This window comes from Aedes albopictus, chromosome 3, assembly GCF_035046485.1.
Source record: "Aedes albopictus strain Foshan chromosome 3, AalbF5, whole genome shotgun sequence".
NCBI lineage: Eukaryota > Metazoa > Arthropoda > Insecta > Diptera > Culicidae > Aedes > Aedes albopictus.
Genome location: NC_085138.1, coordinates 212,977,369 through 213,004,450, shown reverse-complemented (window position 1 = coordinate 213,004,450; position 27,082 = coordinate 212,977,369). Strand labels below are relative to the sequence as shown.

The 27,082-nt window shown below is 45.4% G+C and overlaps 2 protein-coding genes across 2 annotated transcripts in view; both read left to right on the top strand.

Annotated features, from left to right (window-relative positions):
- The window catches only part of LOC115268851 (uncharacterized), a 118,128-nt gene that overhangs the window by 34,095 nt on the left and 56,951 nt on the right, over positions 1–27,082 (top strand). The window contains exon 2 of the mRNA XM_062861204.1: positions 12,285–12,554. Coding sequence (XP_062717188.1) covers positions 12,285–12,554 — 270 coding nt within the window. The remainder of the gene's footprint in view (positions 1–12,284; positions 12,555–27,082) is intronic.
- The window catches only part of LOC134292216 (uncharacterized), a 352,332-nt gene that overhangs the window by 305,843 nt on the left and 19,407 nt on the right, over positions 1–27,082 (top strand). The window lies entirely within an intron of this gene.

Here is a 27,082-nt window from a genome sequence, read left to right as displayed (position 1 = left end):
AGCTTCTGTCTGTACTTCCACCCGAGAGGTACGATGAGCTCGACCAGGATGCCCGCCATTTCGAGGACATTTACACGGATGCATGTGTACTGGTGGAAAAGTTGTTCCATTCCTTCCCGTCTACCGGTAACATGCATCAAAGCGACAGAATGCCATCATCCAGCTGCTTCAATGCGACGACTGCGCCACGCTGGCGTACCCCTCCAATCCGAACTCAATCAACGAAATCATCGACGGAACAGCCCGTTCCGATTCCCGCTGTGTACGAAACGCCACACATGTCATTTCCGAACAAATTTCCTATCAAGGTAAGTACGATCATTACAAACCCAAAGCAGCACGAGAAGCCGCCGCACGATGAAGATTCCGCCAAGAACACAAGTCCTCCGACGAGCAAGAAGGATTCACGTGTCGGCAACGAGCCGACCGAGTTTGTCAACAGCAAGACCGAAGACTCAAAGATGATGACGATCCCGATGTCAACCGGACTCGGTCCGGAACTGATGCCGTCTCGCCCGCCTCCTGGATTCCATCCGACGCCGAAGCGGAACTGGATGCTAACCGGAATGTCTCCGGTATCCCAGTGTTCGACCGGTGCCTCTCCGGTACCACAGCCGCTCCAGAGTACGACCGGTTCTCAATCGGTATCCCAGCCGCTTCCATCAACGACTGGTTCCCTGCCGGTATTTCATCCGCTCCAGTCCAAGTCCGACTCTCTTCCGACATGGAAGCAGTCCCGATGCGTAAACGGATCTTGTCCGGTGCCCCAGATACCGCATATGACCGAATCCAAATTGAGGGACACGGAGAACATAAAATTAACTGTGAAAGGGCAGGAAGTTCCCGAACGAGTGAAAATATACGGTTGCCCTTTTAAAGCAGAGCTGTACATTTTCCCGGTAAGGCAGTGTCGACAATGCTGGAGATTCGGCCACGCAATAAAACAATGTAGGTCGAGACCAAGGTGCAGGAAGTGCGGCGGAAGGCACTTGGAAGAAGAATGCGAGGACCAAGAAAAATGTGTCAACTGCGGCAGAAACCACGACGCCCAGGCAAGGGAATGCCCTGAGAGAATCAGAAGGTGGAAAATTCTGGAAAAGGTGAAGGATGGAAAAACATTCGCAGAAGCAGAGAACATCTACCCGAAGCTGTCGAATAGGTTTGCTAACCTAGAGATTGAAGAAGAGGAAGACCAAGAGGAAGACGGTCCAGGAACTTCGACAGCGGAAATACAGAACAAAAGAGGAGATAATAGGGAGCTAGGAGCAGGGACAGCCAAATCGGATCACAGAAGCAGGAGAAGGGACGCAAGAAGAGTGGACAGCAGGAACAGAAACGACAGTTCATCCAAGCGAAGAAAGAAGACCAGCCTGCAACTGCAAAGCGAATCCACACGGCAGTTCCGAATTCGAACGATTCATCCATAAACTGAAACAGGAATTCCTCCTCGAAACAAAAGCCAGGAAATGGATTGATCCCCTGAAGACAATCTATGCTAGGATAGTAGTAGGTGTAAACGAGGCAAACTCCGCAGTAGACACGGACAAACTGCTAATAGAAATAGCACAGGCCATACAACAGCTGATCAGTACAAACACCGAGCCATAGACAGAGGAATACCCAATTAACAGAATGGATGAAACTGGACAAAGTGGCGTGTAAAAGCCTAAAAGTACTCCAAAATAATATCCAAAGTGTAAGACCGACCCAAACAAGAGAAGAGCTATATTATTATCTAAAACAGAATGAAATAGCTATAGTATTACTGCAGGAAATCTGGCTTAAGAAGGAGGAACAATTCAGAATGGCCAACTATAGGATGGAATCGTACAGGAGGAATGCAGGGTATGGAGGGGTCGCAGTGTTGGTAAGAGAGGACATATACTACGAAACAGTAGATATAGAGATAAGTGACATTTCAACACACGAACACTAGCGCAAATTTTTCCTCACACAAAAGTGCACGCCGATTGAAAGGCTACTCAGATTGCATATGCAAATATTACCCAATCGATTTGGGTAAAACGGGTAAATAATGATAAAACTAACGTCCGGGGCAAGAGTGCAAATATTTTCCTCGCAGTTTCACAACTACATCTACAAAAAAGGCACGCATACATTTGAACGTGATTACCTTTATAGGTTATTTTCTACCAGTTGAGGTGATTGCGATCAAAATATCGAAGCAATTCGCTCCGATAACCTTTACCTCCGTATACGCCCCACCGGATCGTCACATGACGAATGAGGTAAAAGAGAAGATACGGCTGCTTTTCGATGCTATCGAAGACCTGCAAGGAGAAATAGTTGTGGGCGGGGACTGGAACGGACACCACGAAACGTGGGATCCCAGCAGGCAAGCTTGTCCCAAAGGAAAACTTATTAACTCCCTGATAGAAACATCTAAACTGACACTCCTAAACGACAGAACGCACACATGCTTAACTACCACCAACGGAGAAAGTTCGACAGTAGACCTCACCCTAGCAACATCGGGAACAGCTGTGAAGACTGAATGGAAAGTAGACGAACAGGACTTCGGAAGCATACACCTCGCAATTCTACTGGAAATCGGAAGCAACATACCTGTGGTAAAGAAAACCACCAAGAAGATCAACCAAGATAAAATAGTAGCACAGATCAACTCCATACAACCACAGTATATGTATGACCCTTTTGAAATGCAACAAATATTCGACGAATGCATAGAAAATGCAAGTTACGTGTTTAAAAATAAGAAAGCAAACTGGCTGAAAAAATGGTGGACGGACGAAATAAACATCGCGTATCAAGCAAAACGACAGGCTCTACGGAACTACAATAGAACAAAAAACCTACAGAATCATCTGAACCTGCAAAAAACAAGGGCTACGTTGAAGAGGCTTATAAGAAAAACAAAAAGAAACTATTGCCAGGAGTTGACGGAAAAAGTGGACGAAAATACACCGAGCAAACAACTCTGAAATATTGTTAGGGGACTGGACACCGCTTTGACCAAGCCGGGGGAATACAAACCAGAAATAAACGTGGAGGATGGCAGCAAATTCATGGAGCACTACATACTACAAAGGAAAATACGGAGCAGTTCGTATGCCGAGAACAAGTACAAAGCCAGAACTAAACGGATACGAAATGGCTATAGCAGAAGAAGAGATCCTGAGAAACCTCGCAAAAAGAAAGACACACTCAGCACCTGGACGAGATGGGATGTCTTATGCGATCCTAAAACAACTTAGGCCAGACATCCAAGGAAAAATCTGTGAAATGTTGAACGAGGTTTTCGTCTCGGAAAACATTCCAGAGAAATGGATGGACACGGAAGTGTAGTGGCAGCTCGTTCGGTAGAATAACTGAACCCACTGATAAGGTTCTCATGTTTAATTGAGTACCAAGAGAGCAGGCTTTGAATGTAACAGATACCAAAATAAAGATCAGTTGATTGTTGACCATGAACGTTCTCAGAAGCCTTTCACTTATGCCTTAAGAATGTCTCTATTTTATCAACGTTTTCGTGATTATAACAGTGTCGACGAGGTGAAATTATTTTACCAATTTTTACTACAGTCACTATATACACAGTCTGGCGGACTGTCACTTTCGACCGGAGCCAATCGAGCATGACGTCATAGTGTTCATACCGATAAATGCTACACCGTGACGTCATGCTCGATTGGCTCCGGTCGAAAGTGACAGTCCGCCAGACTGTGTATATAGTGACTGTAATTTTTACCGTAGATTTCACGACCCCTGGTGATTTTCGCTTTTGGCGTGAATATTTGCGGCCTTAGTCAAATTTGGCGAATAGCGTGCTAGTGTTTTTTTCTGTTTTGCTTGTTTGTGGGCATTTCACGACCGCCAGCAATTATGTGCTTTTGGCGTGAATTTGGTGACATTCTTTTTTTGTAACATTTTTTATGTGCATTTTGTGTAGTGAAAGTGATATTTTTTTGAAAAACATACAATTTATTAATATTTTTTTTCGGTCAATTTTGTGTTTTTTTTTGCTTTGTGAGGCCTAATTGCTTTTTTTATGTCAAGTTAGAGGATCTGCCAAGCGATCTGCAGGCATATTTGTTCATTGTTTTGTTTACAATGGCCTCTTTCATATTTCGCGAAGCTTGTATAGAGCGGTGCATAAAAAAAAGACATTTTATTTGATTCCATTTTGCATACATCTATGTATCTATAGATTGTTTTTTTTTGGGTTTCAATGCTTTTGTGGTTTGATTGTATTTGTTTTGTGATTAAACGTATGTTGTGTGTTTTACAATTGCCACTTTTTTGTGAAGTTTTTACATTGCATAGTTTTTCTAATTTTTGGTGTGTTGCAAAGTATTTTTGAATCATTTTATATTTTATGAATGCGTGATTTTTCGTTTTAAACAATGTTTAAAATAATTTTTTGAGCTCTCCATTTGTTTAACCTTTGCATTCAACGTTTTTGCATACCATTTTCTTTTGGGCGAGTGAGCGCCGGGATCGCTAGTTGTCCATATTTCACTAATGTGAGAAATGAGATTTTAGCTGCGATCAACTGTGGTATACGTTTTGTTTTGCGGCGGAGAACCCCAAGAGTGACTACCGTCGAGTACTAAAAAGGCATATCGTTTGTTTACGTGCCCGTTGCCGTAGCGGTTTTCAACAGTATTGCGGTGAGCATGGAAGATATGGATATGAAGCTATCGAGAAAGTTACCAAGCAAACAACCCCGATGGCTTGCTGGATTAGTTATGATGGTGGGTCATTCACGGTTATCACCAGAGGAGCTTGTTTTAGTTGGGATGGATGACGAACGACGAAGCAAACCACAATTCATATTGGAGGAAGACATGTAGATACATATACTTCATTGCTGTTGGACGGATATTGAGCAAACTGATTCGTCGTCTACTACGTGAACTCCCGATCACCGGTTTCTACAGTTGCTGTCTTAGAGATGAGTGATAATTGTCATTGTCAGGGCCGGATTTACAAATGTGGGGGCCCGGGGCCACAGCGTTGTGGGGGCCCTTTATAAAGAAGATAAATTTCGCCCATATAAGATGAAAAAAAAACTAAAAAATCTTTGTAATCTTTGTAATCTTTCTTACAAATATGTAATCTTTCTTACAAATATGTTAATAAAGGTATTATTATAGTTGTGGAAGAATGTGAATCTAGAGCAATAAGCAGAACTAGCGAAAATGTCAATATCCACTGAATTATTTATAATAGACTTGAAATTCTAATGTGAAAGGAATGATAAGAAAAAATATAAAGTAAAAACATATTTTCAAGATTCCATTCGCCGCATTGGATTTCAGATTTAGTCTAAATTGAAGCCAAAGTTCATAGAGAAGCTGCAAGAAGAATTTATAGCTGAAATGTTCAACAAATTTCTAATAAAATTTGTAGCGCAATCGATGGTGTCGTTTTAATGAAATCCAAAGAGATTTATATGGGATTTCTGCTGCAATCTCTGGAGAAGGTACTGGTGGGTCACCATAAAGAATGAACACTTAACAAAAACTTGTTCTAACGCGACTGTTAGGGAATGTTTTGCTGACCTTTTAAAGAATTTATCACATTCCTCTGGTATCGAAGAGATTGTTCTAATAAAAAAAATCACTAAATAAGTTTTAGAGGAAATTTATGATAAGTTCCTGTTGGAATTTTTGACTCAATTTCCAATATAATCTTCTATTAAATTTCTTTAAAATTTTCAACTGAAAACCCGGACAAATTTTTAGCCAATTTCTTTACAATTTCTCAATCCATTTTGTCAGGAGTTCGCCATGGATTCATCTTCATTTCAGTAAGTAAATCCCTCTACTCAAAAAATTCGGACTGAAACTCTTCACAATAATATGCCTTAAATTCATGCTAGATTTCCTCGAAAAAATAATTCAACAGAATTGGAGTTCTCCGATTTAAGTAAGTTATAAGCTGTTTAAGAAATATCAAACTCAAAAGTTCCAAAAATACTTCCGAATTTCAAAAAAAAAAAAAAAATCTTTTGGTTCTGTCAAGAACTTTGTACAAAATTTTTCAAAAAGTTTTTAAAAACTGTAGAAAGAAAAAAAAAAACAAACAAATTTAGCAGGAACTTTATACTCTGTAATTCATAGAGGGTTGGAGTTCTTCTAGGGTAGGGCGGGGCAAGATGAGCACCCTAAAGATCACGTTGAGTTTATTGAAAATGAACACAATTTTTCAAGGTACCTCTCAGTAGTTCTTTTCTATATCATGTTTTCTACCACCCATAAACATGGCAGGGTTCAGAATTCACAATATGGATGATTTATTTGACTAAACAAAAAAGATGTTTTATGGTTAGTTCGAACATGCTGCGGGGCAAGACGAGCACCCCTACGGGGCAAGAAGAGCACTTCATTAAAAACCCAATATTTTAACTATAAATTGGCCATACAGTGATTGATATAGTAAATCTTGTTTATAGCTATGGTATCACGTTCCAAAATTATCAGTTTTTTTTTCGATTATTAAAAAAATGCGGTTTCATAATACTTTATACGAAATGACCCGAAAAACAATGAACGATTATTAAGTGGCTTATTTTTAGAAATTTACGCAACCAAATAGTTACAGAGGATACGGAAACCTATGTTTGGCACTATTGAGTGGATTACAATAATTTCAAAATGTTTTCTATATTCCCATCAGGGGTGCTCATCTTGCCCCACAATAGGTAAATAACTAAAATTGAATAAATTTTTAATGTTTGTTTTTAGAAAATATTTTCTAATATAAATTAAAATGCTTTGCAGTAAGCTAGTAATGTTGGCTGATAACAAGAATTATGGTAAAAATTTGATTTTGACATAAAAACCTTATTTTATTCTGATGATTTCTTATAAGAAAATGCTAAAAATCCCTGGTATTGACTAATTTGCCGATATTTTTCAATTCGTTCATTATGAAGTACCTTTTTTCAGGTTTACAAACAGTAGGAACTTTATTCTAACGGATTATGATGTTGTTTGGACAAAATTCATCATAAAAGTAGTAAAACGGAGGGGTGCTCATCTTGCCCCGGGTGGCCATCTTGCCCCGTCCTACCCTAGAATTTAGTCGAAGATTTTTTTCAGGATATCCGGGGATTTTTCTTTAGCCTACGCACTACGAAAAATAAATATTAATAAATTTTGGAGGTAATATTTAAAATTTCATAAATAGATGGACACATATTTGTTGTCTTACTCAAAAGAATCACAACATATCACAAACATTTTGTCAGTAGACAATAATTCGAAGATCTTATGACATAAATTAAATCAAGAGAATTTTTTTGCATTACTTTTCTTTTCTTGCTTCGTATTTTTTTTTTGTGAAGTTGAATTTTGTGGGAGCCCCTAAAATGTGGGGGCCCGGGCCCCTGGCCCCCCTGCCCCCCCCCCCCCTCCCCTAAATCCGGCACTGAGCGCACCACTTCCGAAGTTAGGTCCGACGCACGGATTTGGAGAAAAATCCAACTTCGCTAGTCGAAAATTCCGGGTTTCAACTGCACGGAGAATATATTTTGAAGGAAACATGCAGAAATTAAGCTTTTATAGAGTGGAGCGGGGCAAGATGGGTCAGTGCAATTTTCAAGCGCATTACACATGTTTTGATTAATAATTTTGTTAGGTGACCAGCATGAATATACAAAAGTGTCTTCTTCTTCTTTATGACTCTACGTCCATATAATCTCCATATAAACCATATAAACGACCGCGGGGCAAGGTGGGTCACCTTCAATTTCGAGTGTATTTTTGAAGCATTTAAAAGTTATTTATTTCTTATTACAAGACTATCTCATAACTCACTTCAATCAAGCGGAATGAACGCCCAAAATTATAACATAAAATTAAGATAATTTTTTAATGAAAACATCGATTTTCAAGTCATCTTAGGACCCCTCAAATCGCAGGGTGGCCACTCAACCGGGAATTCCGGGAAAACCGGGAATTACCCGGGAATCGCAAACAACCGGGAAAAACCGGGAAAAAACCGGGAATTTGCTTAGAACATAAACCACCCTTAAAATTGAAGGTCCAGGATAATAATTTCTATTGCATCTACATGAGAATCATTATTTTTTTCTTAAACATGATCAATATTTTTGTAATCTAAAGATACTATATCGCAGATACTAGATGCAGAGTTCAAAACTTAATCAAAAGATTTATTTTAGATTTTTCTTAAATTTTGATTTTAAATCTTGGATTTTTTTAATAGAACTGTTGTAGAGAATTACAATTGTTTTTTGAAAAAGCTAAGGTATAAATGGAAAACTTTAAATAATGTGTCTTGGGTAGGACAGTCAGTGTATTGTATCATTACAGAAAAAAGTATTGCCATATTAAAAAAAATACCTTATTTTACCGCAGTGTTCCTTTACAATTACAAATGTGTATGATTTTAGAAATTCTGTTTAAAGTTAAATCGATCGTCTTCAAGAATTTCATAACATTTTTCCAGTATTCCATGTTGGACATGTTCTTTAGATAGTATACAATCGATTCTTCCAGGTTGCCTAACATTTCTCTTGGTGATAAACCAAGGTTTTCTTAGCAGATTCGCAGATTTAACAAGATATTTTCCCAGGGATTTCTTGAAACGTCTTACAAGTAACTTTTCCAAAACAATTCAACCATATCAAGCAGTTTTACCAATAATTTCCTTTTTTTCAAGAAAAATATTAATAAAATTATAAATAATTTCTAAAGACGTTCTTAAAGATTTTACATGCATTTCGTCAAATACTTTTATTACCGAACGAATTCTCTAATTTGACAGCGTTTTGCAACTAGCCTAAAGCCCCTGGTTTTTCAATGTTGTCCTGGGACTAAACTAGAAGCAAGACACGGATGAAGCCAGAGTTCCGCGGCATGGACAAATATCAGTTCTACCGTTTTGTTTTTCTCAGAAATAGAATCGATTATGTGTGATTAAGGGCGCACTTTCGCTGGGATTTATTTCCCTGTGAAAACGGTACTTTTTCATCACATTCGATTTCTCGAACCTCTGAGGTAACAAAACTAGATCTGTACAGAAATCGATGCTCCATTGCCTCTCAATGACAATGGAGTAATACGACATGCGCTAAATACTAAGGATACGGGTATTGCCACAAAAGATCTAAATACTGGTCGCAGTGGCTCATCCGAACAGAAAAAAATGTGCGGTGGGAGTTCAAAATTTAGTTTATTCTTTTGGTATATCTGTTGTGGGTTTAGCACTAAATTGATTTCCGAAAAAAGTTCACTGACTTCCACTGCCTTTCCTGTGCGTTAAAGATAACGTCGGAAGTAGTGCGCTGTACAGTAAATCTGGTTTTCTATACAGCGCACTACTTCCGACGTAATGTTTAACGTATAGGAAAGGCAGCGGAAGTCAATGAAGTTTTTTCGGAAACCAATTTAGTGCTAACGCCACAAAACTTAAAGACACTACACCGTCCTCAGCCAGAGGCTGCACAGACTGAACATTACCAACACGAAAGACAACGGACAACACACGTAACACCCAGTGGCCCAATGGAGAATTTTCCGTTTGACGAAAAGTTTTCCCCGATTGGAGCGGGAATCGAACCCGCACTCCGAGGCTTACGAAACGCCTAGACAACTGACGCCGCTAACCGCACGGCCACGAAGCCCACAGATTATTTTACGAGTTTTATTCTCAGCCTATACCCGTTCCAAGAACAGGTCGAACATGTGTACGAGGCGCCTCTGTTTATTTCCATTTTGTATCGTTTTCTTCGATAGCGAATATTGATTCTGAACTACAGGGGATACTCAAAATAACTGGGACAGGTAAAATTTTCATTTTCAAAAATGTTCAACTCGCTGTAACTTTTCGAAAAGGGCATCAAATATGCTCAAATTTTTACTGTAACTTCGACAACTAGTTGTGTATCAGTGGTTCAAATTTGGAAAAGATCGGGCCATTCTACACGAAGTTATAAAGATTCTAGAAAAAGGTATAATTATCCGATAGCCAAATTTGAGCTGTTAGTTTTGTGGGCTTCGTGGTCGAGCGGTTAGCGGCGTCAGTCGCTTAGGTGTCTCGTAAGCCTCGGAGTGTGGGTTCGATTCCCGCTCCAGTCGGGGAAAACTTTTCGTCAAACGAAAAATTCTCCACTGGGCCACTGGGTGTCATATGTGTTGTCCGTTGTCAAATGTTAGTATTGTTCAGTCTGTAGAGGCCGCAAGGTCGAAGACGGTGTAATTGTCTTTTATATCTCCGGATTCAATGAACCGAATGCAATGAAATTTTGGTCATTTATGACTAATATAATGAACTTTGAACATAATTTGAAATTATTAATAAGAAAAAAAGTTATGGCGATTAGAATAAATGTATGTTTTTTTTAGTAAATTTATCTATTTTTCATATGCGTCCCATTACTTTTTCAATTTAATTTTGTTACTTCCTCTCAAAACATATTCATATTGAAGTCAAGAGGGAATTTAAATGAATTCACGGAGAAAAATAATTAGTAAATACAAACAAAATTTAGCAACATTCAACCAAATCTCAACGTTGATTTTTGCACAAACAAAATCCCAGCTTCATTGCACTTCTGGCATTGGTTGAAACAACCTACAATGCCATGTTACTTTTTTGAGGGCACGATACCTACATTCAACCAAATTTTATTTAAACTTACCATTATGTTGGTCGTTTAATTTTGACAGCTCTCGGAACAAACTAAATCGTTTGTTATTTCAGCCAAATTGTCAAGTTTCAGTTTAACAAAAGCTGCTTCGAAACAAACGAGCACTGCCGATCAAATTAAACAATTAATTTATTGAAATTACTTCATACGTCCACCTTTCCTCAGCCCTCTTCATTCTTCTTATTCTTTTTTTATTCGAAATAAAATGTAGAAATAAAACTTTGAAATTTTGTTCATATTTAGTATTTTCAGGAAAACAGATTTTATTTTACCGTAAATCAATTTGTTTTAAAAACTTCCATATTGTAAATTTTGCAGTGCGCTCCAAAGGGGGGGCAAAAGTCGCTTTACGGTGAGAAAACAAGCCCGTGAACCTCGATCTTTGGCCATGAATTGTATCCTCCTTGCCCAAAACGCGCATCAATCTGGAAAAATAGATTGCCAATGAGGAAAAATAGTATGCTTGAACTAAGACCAAAAATTACTCGTTCACTGTTGATGTTTTTTCTGTGGCTCTTTGCCTCCTGGAGCTGCAATTATTATGATCCGGGCAATGAAATTACCGCAATCTGTCGACCAGATTGCCATGGCGCACTACTGCTCAGTTGACAACAATGGAACTAGTAGGAAGAGTGCGACTGTCGCGGCGCAGCTAGCAGTGTGCTGAGACGTGGAGTAAACAAACTAATAATTTAGCTTCCTTCGAACCATTTTTTAGATTGGTTTTCACCCAACCAAATTTTTAGGTAATTTTTACCGAGCTCAATAATTTAATCCTACCTGAGATCTAGTTTGGATATACCAACGATATACTTTTTTCGTCAACCTATTCTTTGGTAGAAATAACCATGCCAGGGGTTGAAGAAAGGTGTAATTTTGGTTTGAATTGAAGCAAACAGTACTTCGAAAGAACCAAACAATTTAGGCAAAAAATACTTGAAAAAATCATTTGTTGTAAACGAAACCCATACATAATAATGAATATTTGTTTATCTTGTAGCAACCAAAATCAGACTTTGAACCTCAACCAAAATTGTGGTTGCTTCAACCTAGCTTGATTTCTTTCCGTGTTATAATTACTATCTCGAATTTTGAAATAATGATGAAGCTTTGGATAAATTGGTGGTATTTTAGAAAAATAATCCAATCGTAATAATTTTCTTTCGTGTAAAGAATTTTATGTTTAGTCAAAAGTTTTTAAAAGCTTATTATATAAGTCATAAATGATCAATATTTCATTGCATTCGGTTCATTGAATCCGGAGATATAACAGCTCAAATTTGGCTATCGTATAATTATACCTTTTTCTAGAATCTTTATAACTTCGTGTAGAATGGCCCGATCTTTTCCAAATTCTGACCACTGATACACAACTAGTTGATAAACTTACAGTCAAAATTTGAGAATATTCGATGCCCTTTTCGAAAAATTACAGCGAGTTGAACATTTTTTGAAATTGATAATTTTACCTATCCCAGTTATTTTGAGTATCCCCTGTATACATAATGTACAGAATAACGTTAAGAAACAAAATAATAAATATATATATAAATAAATAATAAATAATAAATAAAATAACAAATTAATTATTATAACATCTGCATTTCCTGATTTTTTTCAGACTTTTATGATGCCGCACAGTTTTACTGAAATGGATAACGGTAGCTGTAAAAATATGGTATCTAATCTACCATTACTGTTTGCTGGAGGTTACCCCACATCGCTAGAGAAAATCACGGAAACTCAGTTAGAGAAATTTATTCCGTTTATGGTACAATGCTCTCTTGGTTACATACACATACCAACCTTGGAAGAGTACAGCGAACCTGAATGGTGGCCAGCAGATCTAGAATTCGTTATACCATTCTGCCGACCAAAAACCTTCAAAGGAGTAAGTATATCTATGATATAATAGGGGAACTTACGCATTTCCAGTCGTTTTGTTTTCTTTGTCATGGGGAATTTTTTGACAGCTATCGATCTCTAACATGGCCTCTCAATCTTTCCCAACCAAGCTGAATTATACGCCCAAGTTTCAGGCAATTTCTTCGAGAAAAACCCCCAACAAGAGAACGAACCTGCCGATAATATTCAAAGTCAAACCGAGTGTGTGTGTGTGTGTGTGTGTGTGTGTGTTTTTTTTTTTTTTTTTTCCTCCCAACCTCCCCAGCAGAGAAAACCGATTGGAAAAACTCTGCTACACCTTGATGCCTCGATCCCCCTGGTACCACTGATATGCGACTGCTTCAGGGGGGGCAATGCGCTCATGCGCTCTTCTGCTACTGTGCTCATGCACTTTTTGTCGCTCCTAATCTATACTCATACACGTCTCGTATTTTGCTTACTCCGGTTGGTGTTGGCTCGCCATTACGCGGACAACATGCCTAGTTTCAAATTTGTTATTCTACACGTTCTAATGTTAGTACCTAACATCGCCATTCAGCGACACATAGGTACACATACACACAATTTGTTATTCTAATACCACGCAAGGCATTCGGATCCTACTAACTTGCTCCGAACGGTGTCCTCCCCGTGCCGCCGTTGCGCCATTAAGCACTCCAGCTTTCCGCGCACGACTCGTGTAGTCCCCGACGGTGGATCTACCCTACGCCGACAAAGAGTTCCCCGGCAGTGGAACATCTTCCGAAACCGTTTCTTCCCAGACAGGTGCCGAGGTCTCTCCTGCGATTCCGGTTGGAGACTGGCTTCCGGTTCACAGGCGCCCCGACGACCAAATTCCGGTGCTTCTTCGCGATAGACTCGGTCTAGTCCCCGGCGGTGGAAGTTCTCCCGATACCGATGTTTCTATCCCGACCAGTAAGGTGCCGAAGTCGGTCCGGCGATTCCGGTTGGTGGTGGACTTCCGGTTCACCGGCGCTCCGACGACCAAAAACCGGTGCCACGTTACGGACGACTCAGTCATGTCCCCGGCGGTGGATCATGCCTACCCGGATCGCGTTCCTCTGCAGCGCGGACAGCATCCTCGTTACTGCTCTGTCGACAGCGTTCCACGTGTTTTCATCGCGACACATCTCTTCGACAATGTTGTCGACTGTCACTCCGCCCAGCAAGACGCGAATTTCTTCGAACCTGGGGCATTCGAAAACGACATGTTCCGGTGACTCCTCCACGTTAACACACTCCGGGCAAAAGGGCGAAAGAGCATGCCCAAACCGGTGCAGGTACTTCCTGAAGCAGCCATGGCCGGACAGGAACTGCGTCAGATGGAAGTTCACCTCCCCATGCTTCCTATTCACCCACGCTGACACGCTAGGGATAAGCCGGTGAGTCCACCTGCCATTCGCCGAATTGTCCCACTCTTGCTGCCATTTAGCCAACGAGTTCGCTCTGACGATATCTCTTACGCTCCTGGTACTTCTGCGTTGGTAGCATTCCACGTCTTCGGCGATGGTGATGCAAATGGGCATCATTCCCGCGATAACACATACTGCCTCCGTCGAAATGGTTCTGTACGCGCTGGCGACCCGAGTGGCCATGAGTCGGAATGCGCTGTCTAGCGCTCTTCGATTCCGCTTCGTACTCAGTGCTTCAGCCCATGCTGGGGCACCATACCTGAGTATTGAGCCTGCTACGCTCGCCAGAAGACGCCTCTTACTACTTCGTGGTCCCCCGACGTTCGGCATGATCGTCGCTATAGCATTGACAGCCTTCGCTGCCTTTCCGCAGGCGTAGTCAACGTGCTCCTTGAAGTTAAGTCGATCATCGACCATCACTCCTAGATGCTTCAAAGTTCGTTTCGATGTGATAACATGCTCTCCGACTACGATCTCCATCGTTTGGACTGCTTTACAGTTGCTGACCAGAAGCACCTCCGTTTTGTGATGGGCAATCTGTAGCTTGACCCCAGTCATCCATCTTTCAACAGTGGACATTGATTCCGTCGCCAGCATTTCAACTTCTTCAAGAGTCTCTCCCATTACCGTCAACACGACGTCGTCTGCGAAGCCCACAATGACGACTCCTTTGGGAAGTTTTAACGACAGTACGCCGTTGTACATGGCATTCCAGAGTGTTGGGCCTAGTATGGACCCTTGTGGAACACCTGCCGTTACTTCTATAGACCTCTGCCCTTCGTTGGTTTCGTACACCAGTACCCTGTTCTGGAAGTAGCTCCGTAAAATCTGGCACAGATAATCGGGAACCCGCATACTATGTAGCGCTACGGCGATAGCCTCCCAGCTGGCACTATTAAACGCATTTTTGACGTCTATCGTTACCACAGCGCAGAATCGATCACCTCTCCGTTTTTTCTTGGACGCCTTCTGGGCATTCTCGATGACTACCCGAATCGCATCCACCGTCGATTTTCCCTTACGGAATCCGAATTGCATCGCTGACAGTCCCCTCTCACTTTCGACGTATTCTGTCAACCTGTTAAGGATGACCTTCTCTAACAGTTTTCCTAGGGTATCCAGCAGGCAGATCGGTCTATACGATCCTGGGTCCCCCGGCGGCTTTCCTGGTTTCGGTAGAAGCACCAACTTTTGAACCTTCCAACCGTTTGGGAAGTAGCCTTCATCCAGGCATTTTTGGAGCACCATCCTGATCATGTCCGGAAACGCCAATATCGCCGTTCTAACTGCTACGTTCGGGATCCCATCCGGACCGGGAGCTTTCCCGATCTTGAGCCCCTTCGCAATTACCAGCAACTCTGCATTGGATATCCGAGCACCTTCGTTGGGTTCTTCTGCATTCTCTGCGTATGGTGTGGGAGGCCAAAACGTTGGGCCATGGTGCGGAAAAAGACCTTCCACGATCTTCCTTAGTTTGTCCGGGCACATTTCCACGGGTACTGCTGGACCTTTGAGCTTCGATACCACGATTCGGTACGCGTTGCCCCAGGGGTTGGCGTCGGCTTCTCGACACAACTCTTTGTAGCAGTTCGACTTACTCAGCCTTATCTCGCGTTTAAGAGCGGCTCGAGCTCCCCGAAAAACGGTTCGCCTTGCTTCTCTCTCAGCTTCATTTCTGGCCCTCTGGAAGCGTCTCCTAGCACTGAGGCAAGCAGCACGGAGGGTACTGATCGTCGCGTTCCACCAATACGCTGGCCGTCTTCTGTTTCTGGGCTCTATCTTCCTCGGCATTGCTATGTCGCATGCCGTAACAATCGCTTCCGTTAGTTCACCTGCATCAAGGGTTGCACCGCCGTATGGCCGCAGCGCCTCGACAAAGACTTCCTTGTCGAACTCTTTTGTCTTCCACCTTCGTTCGCATGTTCGCGTTCTCCTCGTCGAAGTAGAGGCTCGCCGGCCAATACTGTAGAGGATCGCCTGGTGATCACTGTTGGAATATTCCTCGCTGACTCTCCAGTTCATGTATTCCGTAAGCGACGGACTACAGAACGTAACATCGATGATGGATTCACGGCCGTCTCTGCGGAATGTGCTGGCCATACCATCGTTGCAAAGCCTCACATCCAGCTTCGCCAGGGCTTCCAGTAGGCTGTACCCCCTAGCATTGGTGAGCCTACTACCCCATTCCACGGCCCAGGCGTTGAAATCTCCTCCGATGACTACCGGCTTCCGCCCGACCAGCGTGTCCGTGAGTGCATCCAACATCCTGTTGTACTCTTCATCTGACCACCTTGGAGGTGCATAGCAACTGCAAACGAAGACTCCATTAATTTTGGCAACCACAAAGCCTTCGTACGAACACTCGATCACTTCTTCAATGGGGAATCTACCCATCACCTGTATGGCCGCTATCTGGGATCTGTCCGTCACCCAATTGCCGTTCTCAGGGGGCACCCGATACGGCTCTGCGATGATTGCAACATCGCACTTAGTCTCTGTTGTCGACTGCCACAACAGTTGCTGTGCGACGTCGCAGTGATTGAGGTTGATTTGGGTTATCTCAATCATTGTTGACCTGCCATCGCCTTTTTATAGGCCGGGCACTTAAAGCCTCCCGTCTTATGGTCGTTTCCGTTCTCCGGCTTACACAGCATGCACTTGGGTTGGCTCGTGCAGTCCCGAGCAACGTGGCCGTTTCCACCGCAACTCCAGCATCGTCCGGACCTGTCGGGGCCCTTGCAATTTCTCGCCTGATGACCAAATTCCATGCATTTAAAGCATCGCTCCATTTGTTTGGTGGCTCGGGGAGCCAGTCGCAACGAGCACTCCGCCCATCGAATTTTTACCTTGCCAGTTGCTACCAGCTTATTGGCAATATCCACAGGCAATCGGATTGCCGCCGTCTGAGTGCCTCCATACGACTTCCTTATCCGAATCACCATCGGTCCTTCGACGTTGCACTGCTCCTTCAATGCGCGTTTCAGATCATCTTCTGTCGTGATCTCGTCCAGATCCTTGACTTCAACCACCGCTTCCTGTGATAAGGCTCTCACATTGGCCTCGTTCTCCAGCGATTTGGCAACGAGCTCCCTGAACGCCGAGCTCTTAACCGTCGGATCCTTCTTGAGCTCGAACAGCATCTCTCCTTTTTGGGTGCGTCTGGTCTTCACTACGTTTTCGCCCAACACCTTCAACTCCGGGTCCTCCTGCAGTTTCCTAAGCAGAGCAGCGTACGTCGTCTTGTCCTTCGCCTCAACGATCAATGCATCGCCCTTCTTCCTCTCCCTAGGAGGCCGCTGGGTTTCTTTCTTCTTCTGTTCCTTCTTCTTTTCTTCCTTCTTCTTATCTTCTTTCTCCTTTCGCTTTTTCTTCTTCTTCGCCTGCTGGTTCTCCACAGTGCGCCATCCATCATCACTCCGATTGCTGGCACGCTCCCGTTCGCTTCTCTGTTTCTTCGGGACTTCCTCTTCTCCTGGCGTGTCCCTGCCTCGTTTCTCTGAGCGAGTACTCCGGTGGCTCCTCGGCGTCTCCATGTTTTCAGCCGTAGGTCTATCCGTGGCTTCCGCCAGAGACTTCTCGGCTGTTTCCACTCTCAGCTTGAGCGCCTTCTGATCGCGTTCCGCAACTGTAACGGCAGACTTGATGCTCGTCACTAGTTGCTTGATCTTCAGGTGAACGTTGTGCTTGTCTTTGACAAACTCGTACAACTCGTTCACCCTTCTCCTCACTTCGAACAAGCTCGACTCTTGAGCTGTGCCGCTGTTCGAGTTCGGTGTAAGCACTCGCTGATTCAGGAATGCTAGCTCCCGTTGGCTTCCTTGAGGCTCGCTCCGTATCGCGCTACTACTCGTTCTCGCAGCAGTTTCCAGCGGCGTCACTGGTGATCGCTGCATCATTCCACTTCTTCTGAACGCGTCCGCGTTCTCTCCAACTACTTCGGTATAATTTGATGTCTCCATTCTATTGGGTCCCCCCTCCGAGCCGCTATCTCCACCTGCTGTACGTAGTCGCTTTCGTGATCTCTTGGTTGTCTATGAATCAGGGAGGCCAAGCGAGGGTTGAACACGTACCTTCATGGGGTCCGTGTCCAGAGCCAGATCAGCGCAAGTCGGGAGTGTTACATCCGAGCCTAGTACCCATCAAAAATGATGGACAGATGAAGAACGTATCCGGAGGCCTGCCAAGGTTTTACCGGGACGGAGGCAGACGCACCATTAGCCCGCTCGCCGTTTCAAGTAGGTGTCACCCTTCCTTACTCAGGGAGCAGAATGGCACGAATGTCAGCCCATCGTCGTCATCCTATCCGTAATCCGTAGTCCGTTGTCGTTTGCGTTGACCAGTATGCCATAATCAGGATGTTACTGGCATCGATCCTGATGTGCCGGTTGGCACTCCGAGTATTTGGGCTAAGGCACTTTGGAAGCGGTACCAGGTCGCTTGTACAGAGATGCTTGCGGATGTGTGGCTTTTTATGGAGATCCAACAGAGCCCACTGTTGAAACCCCGCCACATCCTAGGCATCCTCTGCTTGAGCTATCTGGAAACCAGAAGCTCGGTCACTCCCCGAAGGAAGAGCCAAAGGTGGTAATCCACACGGATGTGTGAGCGATTTTCGCTTAGGATGAATTCCCAAGCTGCCACCCGACTCGCAGAAGGGGGGGTTCGTCAAGCCCCTGGACTCCTGTCCCTGCTGCCCCTTGTGTGTGTGTGTGTGTGTGCGCGCGCGTGTGTGTGTGTGTGTGTGTGTGTGTGTGTGTGTGTGTGTGTGTGTGTGTGTGTGTGTGTGTGTGTGTGTGTGTGTGTGTGTGTGTGTGTGTGTGTGTGTGTGTGTGTGTGTGTGTGCGTGTGTGTGTTTTTTTTCCTCCCAACCTCCCCAGCAGAGAAAACCGATTGGAAAAACTCTGCTACACCTTGACGCCCCGATCCCCCTGGTACCACTGATATGCGACTGCTTCAGGGGGGCAATGCACTCATGCGCTCTTCTGCTACTGTGCTCATGCACTTTTTGTCGCTTCTAAATTTGTTATTCTAGTCGTTCTCGTTTTCGTACCTAACCTATCGCCATTCAGCGACACAGTTAGTACAAACATACACCAAATTTGTTATTCTAAGATTAAAATTTGTTATTCTAGTCGTTCTCGTGTTCGTACCTAACCTATCGCCATTCAGCGACACAGTTAGCACAAACATACACCAAATTTGTTATTCTAATATCACCAGCAAGTACTTCGGATCATACTAAGTTTCTCCGAGGAACGGTGCCGTTTCAGCACTCCAGCTTTTCGCGCACGACTCGTGTAGTCCCCGACGGTGGATCTACCCTACGCCGACAAAGAGTTCCCCGGCAGTGGATCATCTTCCGAAACCGTTTCTTCCCAGACAGGTGCCGAGGTCTCTCCTGCGATTCCGGTTGGAGACTGGCTTCCGGTTCACAGGCGCCCCGACGACCAAATTCCGGTGCTTCTTCGCGATAGACTCGGTCTAGTCCCCGGCGGTAACCCTAGCCTACTCCGACGGAGAAAAACCCCGGCGGTGGAAGTTCTCCCGATACCGATGTTTCTATCCCGACCAGTAAGGTGCCGAAGTCGGTCCGGCGATTCCGGTTGGTGGTGGACTTCCGGTTCACCGGCGCTCCGACGACCAAAAACCGGTGCCACGTTACGGACGACTCAGTCATGTCCCCGGCGGTGGATCATGCCTACCCGGATCGCGTTCCGCCGCTCTCTGGTCTTCGCGCCACTTCCTCTGCAGCGCGGACAGCACCCTCGTTACTGCTCTGTCGATAGCGTTCCACGTGTTTTCATCGCGACACATCTCTTCGACAATGTTGTCGACTGTCACTCCGCCCAGCAAGACGCGAATTTCTTCGAACCTGGGGCATTCGAAAACGACATGTTCCGGTGTCTCCTCCACGTTAACACACTCCGGGCAGAAGGGCGAAAGAGCGTGCCCAAACCGGTGCAGGTACTTCCTGAAGCAGCCATGGCCGGACAGGAACTGCGTCAGATGGAAGTTCACCTCCCCATGCTTCCTATTCACCCACGCTGACACGCTAGGGATAAGCCGGTGAGTCCACCTGCCATTCGCCGAATTGTCCCACTCTTGCTGCCACTTAGCCAACGAGTTCGCTCTGACGATATCTCTTACGCTCCTGGTACTTCTGTGCGTTGGTAGCATTCCACGTCTTCGGCGATGGTGATGCAAATGGGCATCATTCCCGCGATAACACATACTGCCTCCGTCGAAATGGTTCTGTACGCGCTGGCGACCCGAGTGGCCATGAGTCGGAATGCGCTGTCTAGCGCTCTTCGATTCCGCTTCGTACTCAGTGCTTCAGCCCATGCTGGGGCACCATACCTGAGTATTGAGCCTGCTACGCTCGCCAGAAGACGCCTCTTACTACTTCGTGGTCCCTCGACGTTCGGCATGATCGTCGCTATAGCATTGACAGCCTTCGCTGCCTTTCCACAGGCGTAGTCGACGTGCTCCTTGAAGTTAAGTCGATCATCGACCATCACTCCTAGATGCTTCAAAGCTCGTTTCGATGTGATAACATGCTCTCCGACTACGATCTCCATCGTTTGGACTGCTTTACAGTTGCTGACCAGAAGCACCTCCGTTTTGTGATGGGCAATCTGTAGCTTGACCCCAGTCATCCATCTTTCAACAGTGGACATTGATTCCGTCGCCAGCATTTCAACTTCTTCAAGAGTCTCCCATTACCGTCAACACGACGTCGTCTGCGAAGCCCACAATGACGACTCCTTTGGGAAGTTTTAACGACAGTACGCCGTTGTACATGGCATTCCAGAGCGTTGCGCCTAGTATGGACCCTTGTGGAACACCTGCCGTTACTTCTATAGACCTCTGCCCTTCGTTGGTCTCATACACTAGTACCCTGTTCTGGAAGTAGCTCCGTAAAATCTGGCACAGATAATCGGGAACCCGCATACTGTGTAGCGCTACGGCGATAGCCTCCCAGCTGGCACTGTTAAACGCATTTTTGACATCTATCATTACCACAGCGCAGAATCGATCACCTCTCCGTTTTTTCTTGGACGCCTTCTGGGCATTCTCGATGACTACCCGAATCGCATCCACCGTGGATTTTCCCTTACGGAATCCGAATTGCATCGCTGACAGTCCCCTCTCACTTTCGGCGTATTCTGTCAACCTGTTAAGGATGACCTTCTCTAACAGTTTTCCTAGGGTATCCAGCAGGCAGATCGGTCTATACGATCCTGGGTCCCCCGGCGGCTTTCCTGGTTTCGGTAGAAGCACCAACTTTTGAACCTTCCAGTCGTCTGGGAAGTAGCCTTCATCCAGGCATTTTTGGAGCACCATCCTGATCATGTCCGGAAACGCCAATATCGCCGTTCTAACTGCTACGTTCAGGATCCCATCCGGACCGGGAGCTTTCCCGATCTTGAGCCCCTTCGCAATTATCAGCAACTCTGCATTGGATATCCGAGCACCTTCGTTGGGTTCTTCTGCATTCTCTGCGTACGGTGTGGGCGGCCAAAACGTTGGGCCATGGTGCGGAAAAAGACCTTCCACGATCTTCCTTAGTTTGTCCGGGCACATTTCCACGGGTACTGCTGGACCTTTGAGCTTCGATACCACGATTCGGTACGCGTTGCCCCAGGGGTTGGCGTCGGCTTCTCGACACAACTCTTTGTAGCAGTTCGACTTACTCAGCCTTATCTCGCGTTTAAGAGCGGCTCGAGCTCCCCGAAAAACGGTTCGCCTTGCTTCTCTCTCAACTTCATTTCTGGCCCTCTGGAAGCGTCTCCTAGCACGGAGGCAGGCAGCACGGAGGGTACTGATCGTCGCGTTCCACCAATACGCTGGCCGTCTTCTGTTTCTGGGCTCTATCTTCCTCGGCATTGCTATGTCGCATGCCGTAACAATCGCTTCCGTTAGTTCACCTGCATCAAGGGTTGCACCGCCGTATGACCGCAGCGCCTCGACAAAGACTTCCTTGTCGAAGTCTTTTGTCTTCCACCTTCGTTCGCATGTTCGCGTTCTCCTCGTCGAAGTAGAGGCTCGCCGGCCAATGCTGTAGAGGATCGCCTGGTGATCACTGTTGGAATATTCCCCGCTGACTCTCCAGTTCATGTCTTCCGTGAGCGACGGACTACAGAACGTAACATCGATGATGGATTCACGGCCGTCTCTGCGGAATGTGCTGGCCATACCATCGTTGCAAAGCCTCACATCTAGCTCCGCCAGGGCTTCCAGTAGGCTGTACCCCCTAGCATTGGTGAGCCTACTACCCCATTCCACTGCCCAGGCGTTGAAATCTCCTCCGATGACTACCGGCTTCCGCCCGACCAGCGTGTCCGTGAGTGCATCCAACATCCTGTTGTACTCTTCATCTGACCACCTTGGAGGTGCATAGCAACTGCAAACGAAGACTCCATTAATTTTGGCAACCACAAAGCCTTTGTATGAACACTCGATCACTTCTTGAATGGGGAATCTACCCATCACCTGTATGGCCGCTATCTGGGATCTGTCCGTCACCCAATTGCCGTTCTCAGGGGGCACCCGATACGGCTCTGCGATGATTGCAACATCGCACTTAGTCTCTGTTGTCGACTGCCACAACAGTTGCTGTGCGACGTCGCAGTGATTGAGGTTGATTTGGGTTATCTCAATCATTGTTGACCTGCCATCGCCTTTTTATAGGCCGGGCACTTAAAGCCTCCCGTCTTATGGTCGTTTCCGTTCTCCGGCTTACACAGCATGCACTTGGGTTGGCTCGTGCAGTCCCGAGCAACGTGGCCGTTTCCACCGCAACTCCAGCATCGTCCGGACCTGTCGGGGCCCTTGCAATTTCTCGCCTGATGACCAAACTCCATGCATTTAAAGCATCGCTCCATTTGTTTGGTGGCTCGGGGAGCCAGTCGCAACGAGCACTCCGCCCATCGAATTTTTACCTTGCCAGTTGCTACCAGCTTATTGGCAATATCCACAGGCAATCGGATTGCCGCCGTCTGAGTGCCTCCATACGACTTCCTTATCCGAATCGCCATCGGTCCTTCGACGTTGCACTGCTCCTTCAATGCGTGTTTCAGATCATCTTCTGTCGTGATCTCGTCCAGATCCTTGACTTCAACCACCGCTTCCTGTGATAAGGCTCTCACATTGGCCTCGTTCTCCAGGTATTTGGCAACGAGCTCCCTGAACGCCGAGCTCTTAACCGACGGATCCTTCTTGAGCTCGAACAGCATCTCTCCTTTTTGGGTGCGTCTGGTCTTCACTACGTTTTCGCCCAACACCTTCCACTCCGGGTCCTCCTGCAGTTTCCTAAGCAGAGCAGCGTACGTCGTCTTGTCCTTCGCCTCGACGATCAATGCATCGCCCTTCTTCCTCTCCCTAGGAGGCCGCTGGGTTTCTTTCTTCTCCTGTTCCTTCTTCTTTTCTTCCTTCTTCTTATCTTCTTTCTCCTTTCGATTTTTCTTCTTCTTCGCCTGCTGGTTCTCCACAGTGCGCCATCCATCATCACTCCGATTGCTGGCACGCACCCGTTCGCTTCTCTGTTTCTTCGGGACTTCCTCTTCTCCTGGCGTGTCCCTGCCTCGTTTCTCTGAGCGAGTACTCCGGTGGCTCCTCGGCGTCTCCATGTTTTCAGCCGTAAGTCTATCCGTGGCTTCCGCCAGAGACTTCTCGGCTGTTTCCACTCTCAGCTTGAGCGTCTTCTGATCGCGTTCCGCAACTGTAACGGCAGACTTGATGCTCGTCACTAGTTGCTTGATCTTCAGGTGTACGTTGTGCTTGTCTTTGACAAACTCGTACAACTCGTTCACCCTTCTCCTCACTTCGAACAAGCTCGACTCTTGAGCTGTGCCGCTGTTCGAGTTTGGTGTAAGCACTCGATGATTCAGGAATGCTAGCTCCCGTTGGCTTCCTTGAGGCTCGCTCCGTATCGCGCTACTACTCGTTCTCGCAGCAGTTTCCAGCGGCGTCACTGGTGATCGCTGCATCATTCCACTTCTTCTGAACGCGTCCGCGCTCTCTCCAACTACTTCGGTATAATTTGATGTCTCCATACTATTGGGTCCCCCCTCCGAGCCGCTATCTCCACCTGCTGTACGTAGTCGCTTTCGTGATCTCTTGGTTGTCTATGAATCAGGGAGGCCAAGCGAGGGTTGAACACGTACCTTCATGGGGTCCGTGTCCAGAGCCAGATCAGCGCAAGTCGGGAGTGTTACATCCGAGCCTAGTACCCATCAAAAATGATGGACAGATGAAGAACGTATCCGGAGGCCTGCCAAGGTTTTACCGGGACGGACGCAGACGCGCTATTAGCCCGCTCGCCGTTTCAAGTAGGTGTCACCCTTCCTTACTCAGGGAGCAGAATGGCACGAATGTCAGCCCATCGTCGTCGTCCTATCCGTAATCCGTAGTCCGTTATCGTTTGCGTTGACCAGTATGCCATAATCAGGATGTTACTGGCATCGATCCTGATGTGCCGGTTGGCACTTCGAGTATTTGGGCTAAGGCACTTTGGAAGCGGTACCAGGTCGCTTGTACAGAGTGCTTGCGGATGTGTGGCTTTTTATGGAGATCCAACAGAGCCCACTGTTGAAACCCCGCCACATCCTAGGCATCCTCTGCTTGAGCTATCTGGAAACCAGAAGCTCGGTCACTCCCCGAAGGAAGAGCCACAGGTGGTAATCCACACGGATGTGTGAACGATTTTCGCTTAGGATGAATTCCCAAGCTGCCACCCGACTCGCAGAAGGGGGGGTTCGTCATGCCCCTGGACTCCTGTCCCTGCTGCCCCTGTGTGTGTGGTGTGTGTGTGGTGTGTTTTTTTTTTTTTTTTTTTTTTTACTTGGTGGTAAAGCCTTTCTGCCTTCCCGACACGCGTTCGATAAGCATGACCAGTGCTACCGATTTCGTCCATCGCGTGCCAGGTCGTGAGGGACTCAGAACAGAGAAGAGAACTCTGAACCCTACGCCTCTAACGTCCACCAAGGTCTACAGTGCCTGCTTCCCCCGGATTCCACTAGAAGCGACTACTTCGGGGGGGCTGTGCTCATGCACTTCACTTGTTATCAGGCATAGCTAGTCACGCTAGATCGCTGACTTTATCTCCAACATAACTGCTGCGCTCTCATGAGCTTTATCTTAATCTTTAACTGCTGCGCTCTCGTGACCTTTGACATACTGCTGCTGCTCTCCAAGATGACCAGTGGAATGCCGAGGTCAGTGTGTGGTGTGTGTGTGTGTGTGTGTGTGTGTGTGTGTGTGTGTGTGTGTGTGTGTGTGTGTGTGTGTGTGTGTGTGTGTGTGTGTGTGTGTGTGTGTGTGTGTGTGTGTGTGTGTGTGTGTGTGTGTGTGTGTGTGTGTGTGTGTGTGTGTGTGTGTGCGTGTGTGTTTGTGTGTTTTTTTATTCTAGGAGTCCAAAAATCTGCTAAAGACGCTGTGTGGGATTCGAATGTGGTCTTCGTACTGAGCCACCACCTTTCGCTATTACTTCGAAGGGGAGGCGATTCATGCTTATGCGCACCGCTTCGTTAGTAGGGAGATTAGGGGCATAATGGACACCCGGGGCGAAATGGACACCCCTGTTTTTGCCGAAACCGTTGACTTTTATGTAAAACTTTCAATGCATAAGTGTGAAGGAACAAGTCATTGTTCTATTTTTCAAAAGTACCATTTAAATTCCTTCAAAATAACCAAAATGTCATTGAAATTGAAGTATGTTTTTCATATGGTTTATTTCTTATAATTTCGAAGCAGCAGCAAATAAGGTATTACGAATGATTGAGTGTGTCCAACATACAAACAAGTGAACTGTTAGCTTATCTACATGTATACGTAGATTTAGCAATGGATGAAGCACAGACAAACAGACGTAACACTCTGATAATTCTCATCGTACACCGATTTACCGGTATTTTTCAAAATTTGATAGTTGGCCAACTGCCCGACCGTGGCGCTCGCATAGTTTTTGTTCGAGTTTGACATGTGCTCACTACCGCCACCTAGTTGGTGGTCGGCCAAACTTAGTCCTTTTAGCATTGGGCGAATATGTTTCCGTGACTATGATTTGAATCGAAAAATGTTCGAAGTGTTACGTCTGTTTGTCTGTGGATGAAGTATTTATTTTTGATCCGAACACACTGAAAATAGCAATTTCAATGTTGTAGTCTATTCGGGGCGAAATGAACACTGGCAATTATGAATGGATGTACGCGCGTTGCATACTGTTAGGCGTTATAGAGAGTTTTAAAATATTGAATCCGATTATTTTAGCCTAAAATTTATTTAATTAACATTGAAGTTATGTAAACTCGTCTAGGATGGAGTATTATATCTGTGGTATTGATCTCCGTTGGCAAATTACTGAACTGGTCGATATTCCCAAAGATGCAGCATGAAATATGCAGGGGTGTCCATTATTCCCCGATGGGTGTCCATTTCGCCCCGTACCTTTCCTGCCAGCCCCAAAAAACACACGGTTTTCAATTCATTAGTTCTTCACAATAATGACATTCTACCAGCTGTAAATGATTGAAATACGTAGGAAACAAGTTAAAGTTGTAAGCCAACTGATAATATGTTAAGTTTTTGTCTGTTATACAGGCCTAACATACTCATTTGCTTAGGGTGTCCATTATGCCCCTAATCCCCCTATGTTGTTAATATTACAGTATCGCCATTGAGCGACTTACACGCTATTTTTTTCAAATTTGTTATTCTATTCGTTCTTAGCCTTTCGGCTCCTGTTGGCTTGTTATTGCTTAACGTGCCGCCATTGAGCGGCAAACTCTGTGTTAGTATCACTTTCATCAAATTTGTTTTTCTAAAGCCAAGCTGAGTTCATCGGCTCCTACTAATTTGCTCCGAATGACGATGCCCTCCCGGTGCCGCCCGAGTGCCAATTAGCACTCGAGGTTTCCGCGCACGACTCGGATAGTCCCCGACGGTGGATATACCCTACCCGACGAAGAGTTTCTCGACACTGAAACTTCTCCCGCATCCGACTTCCCGGGCAGACGCGAAGGTTGGTCCTGCGATTTCGGTTGGAGACGGCTTCCGGTTCACAGGCGCCCTGACGACCATCCTTCTTCCCGATCGCTCTACT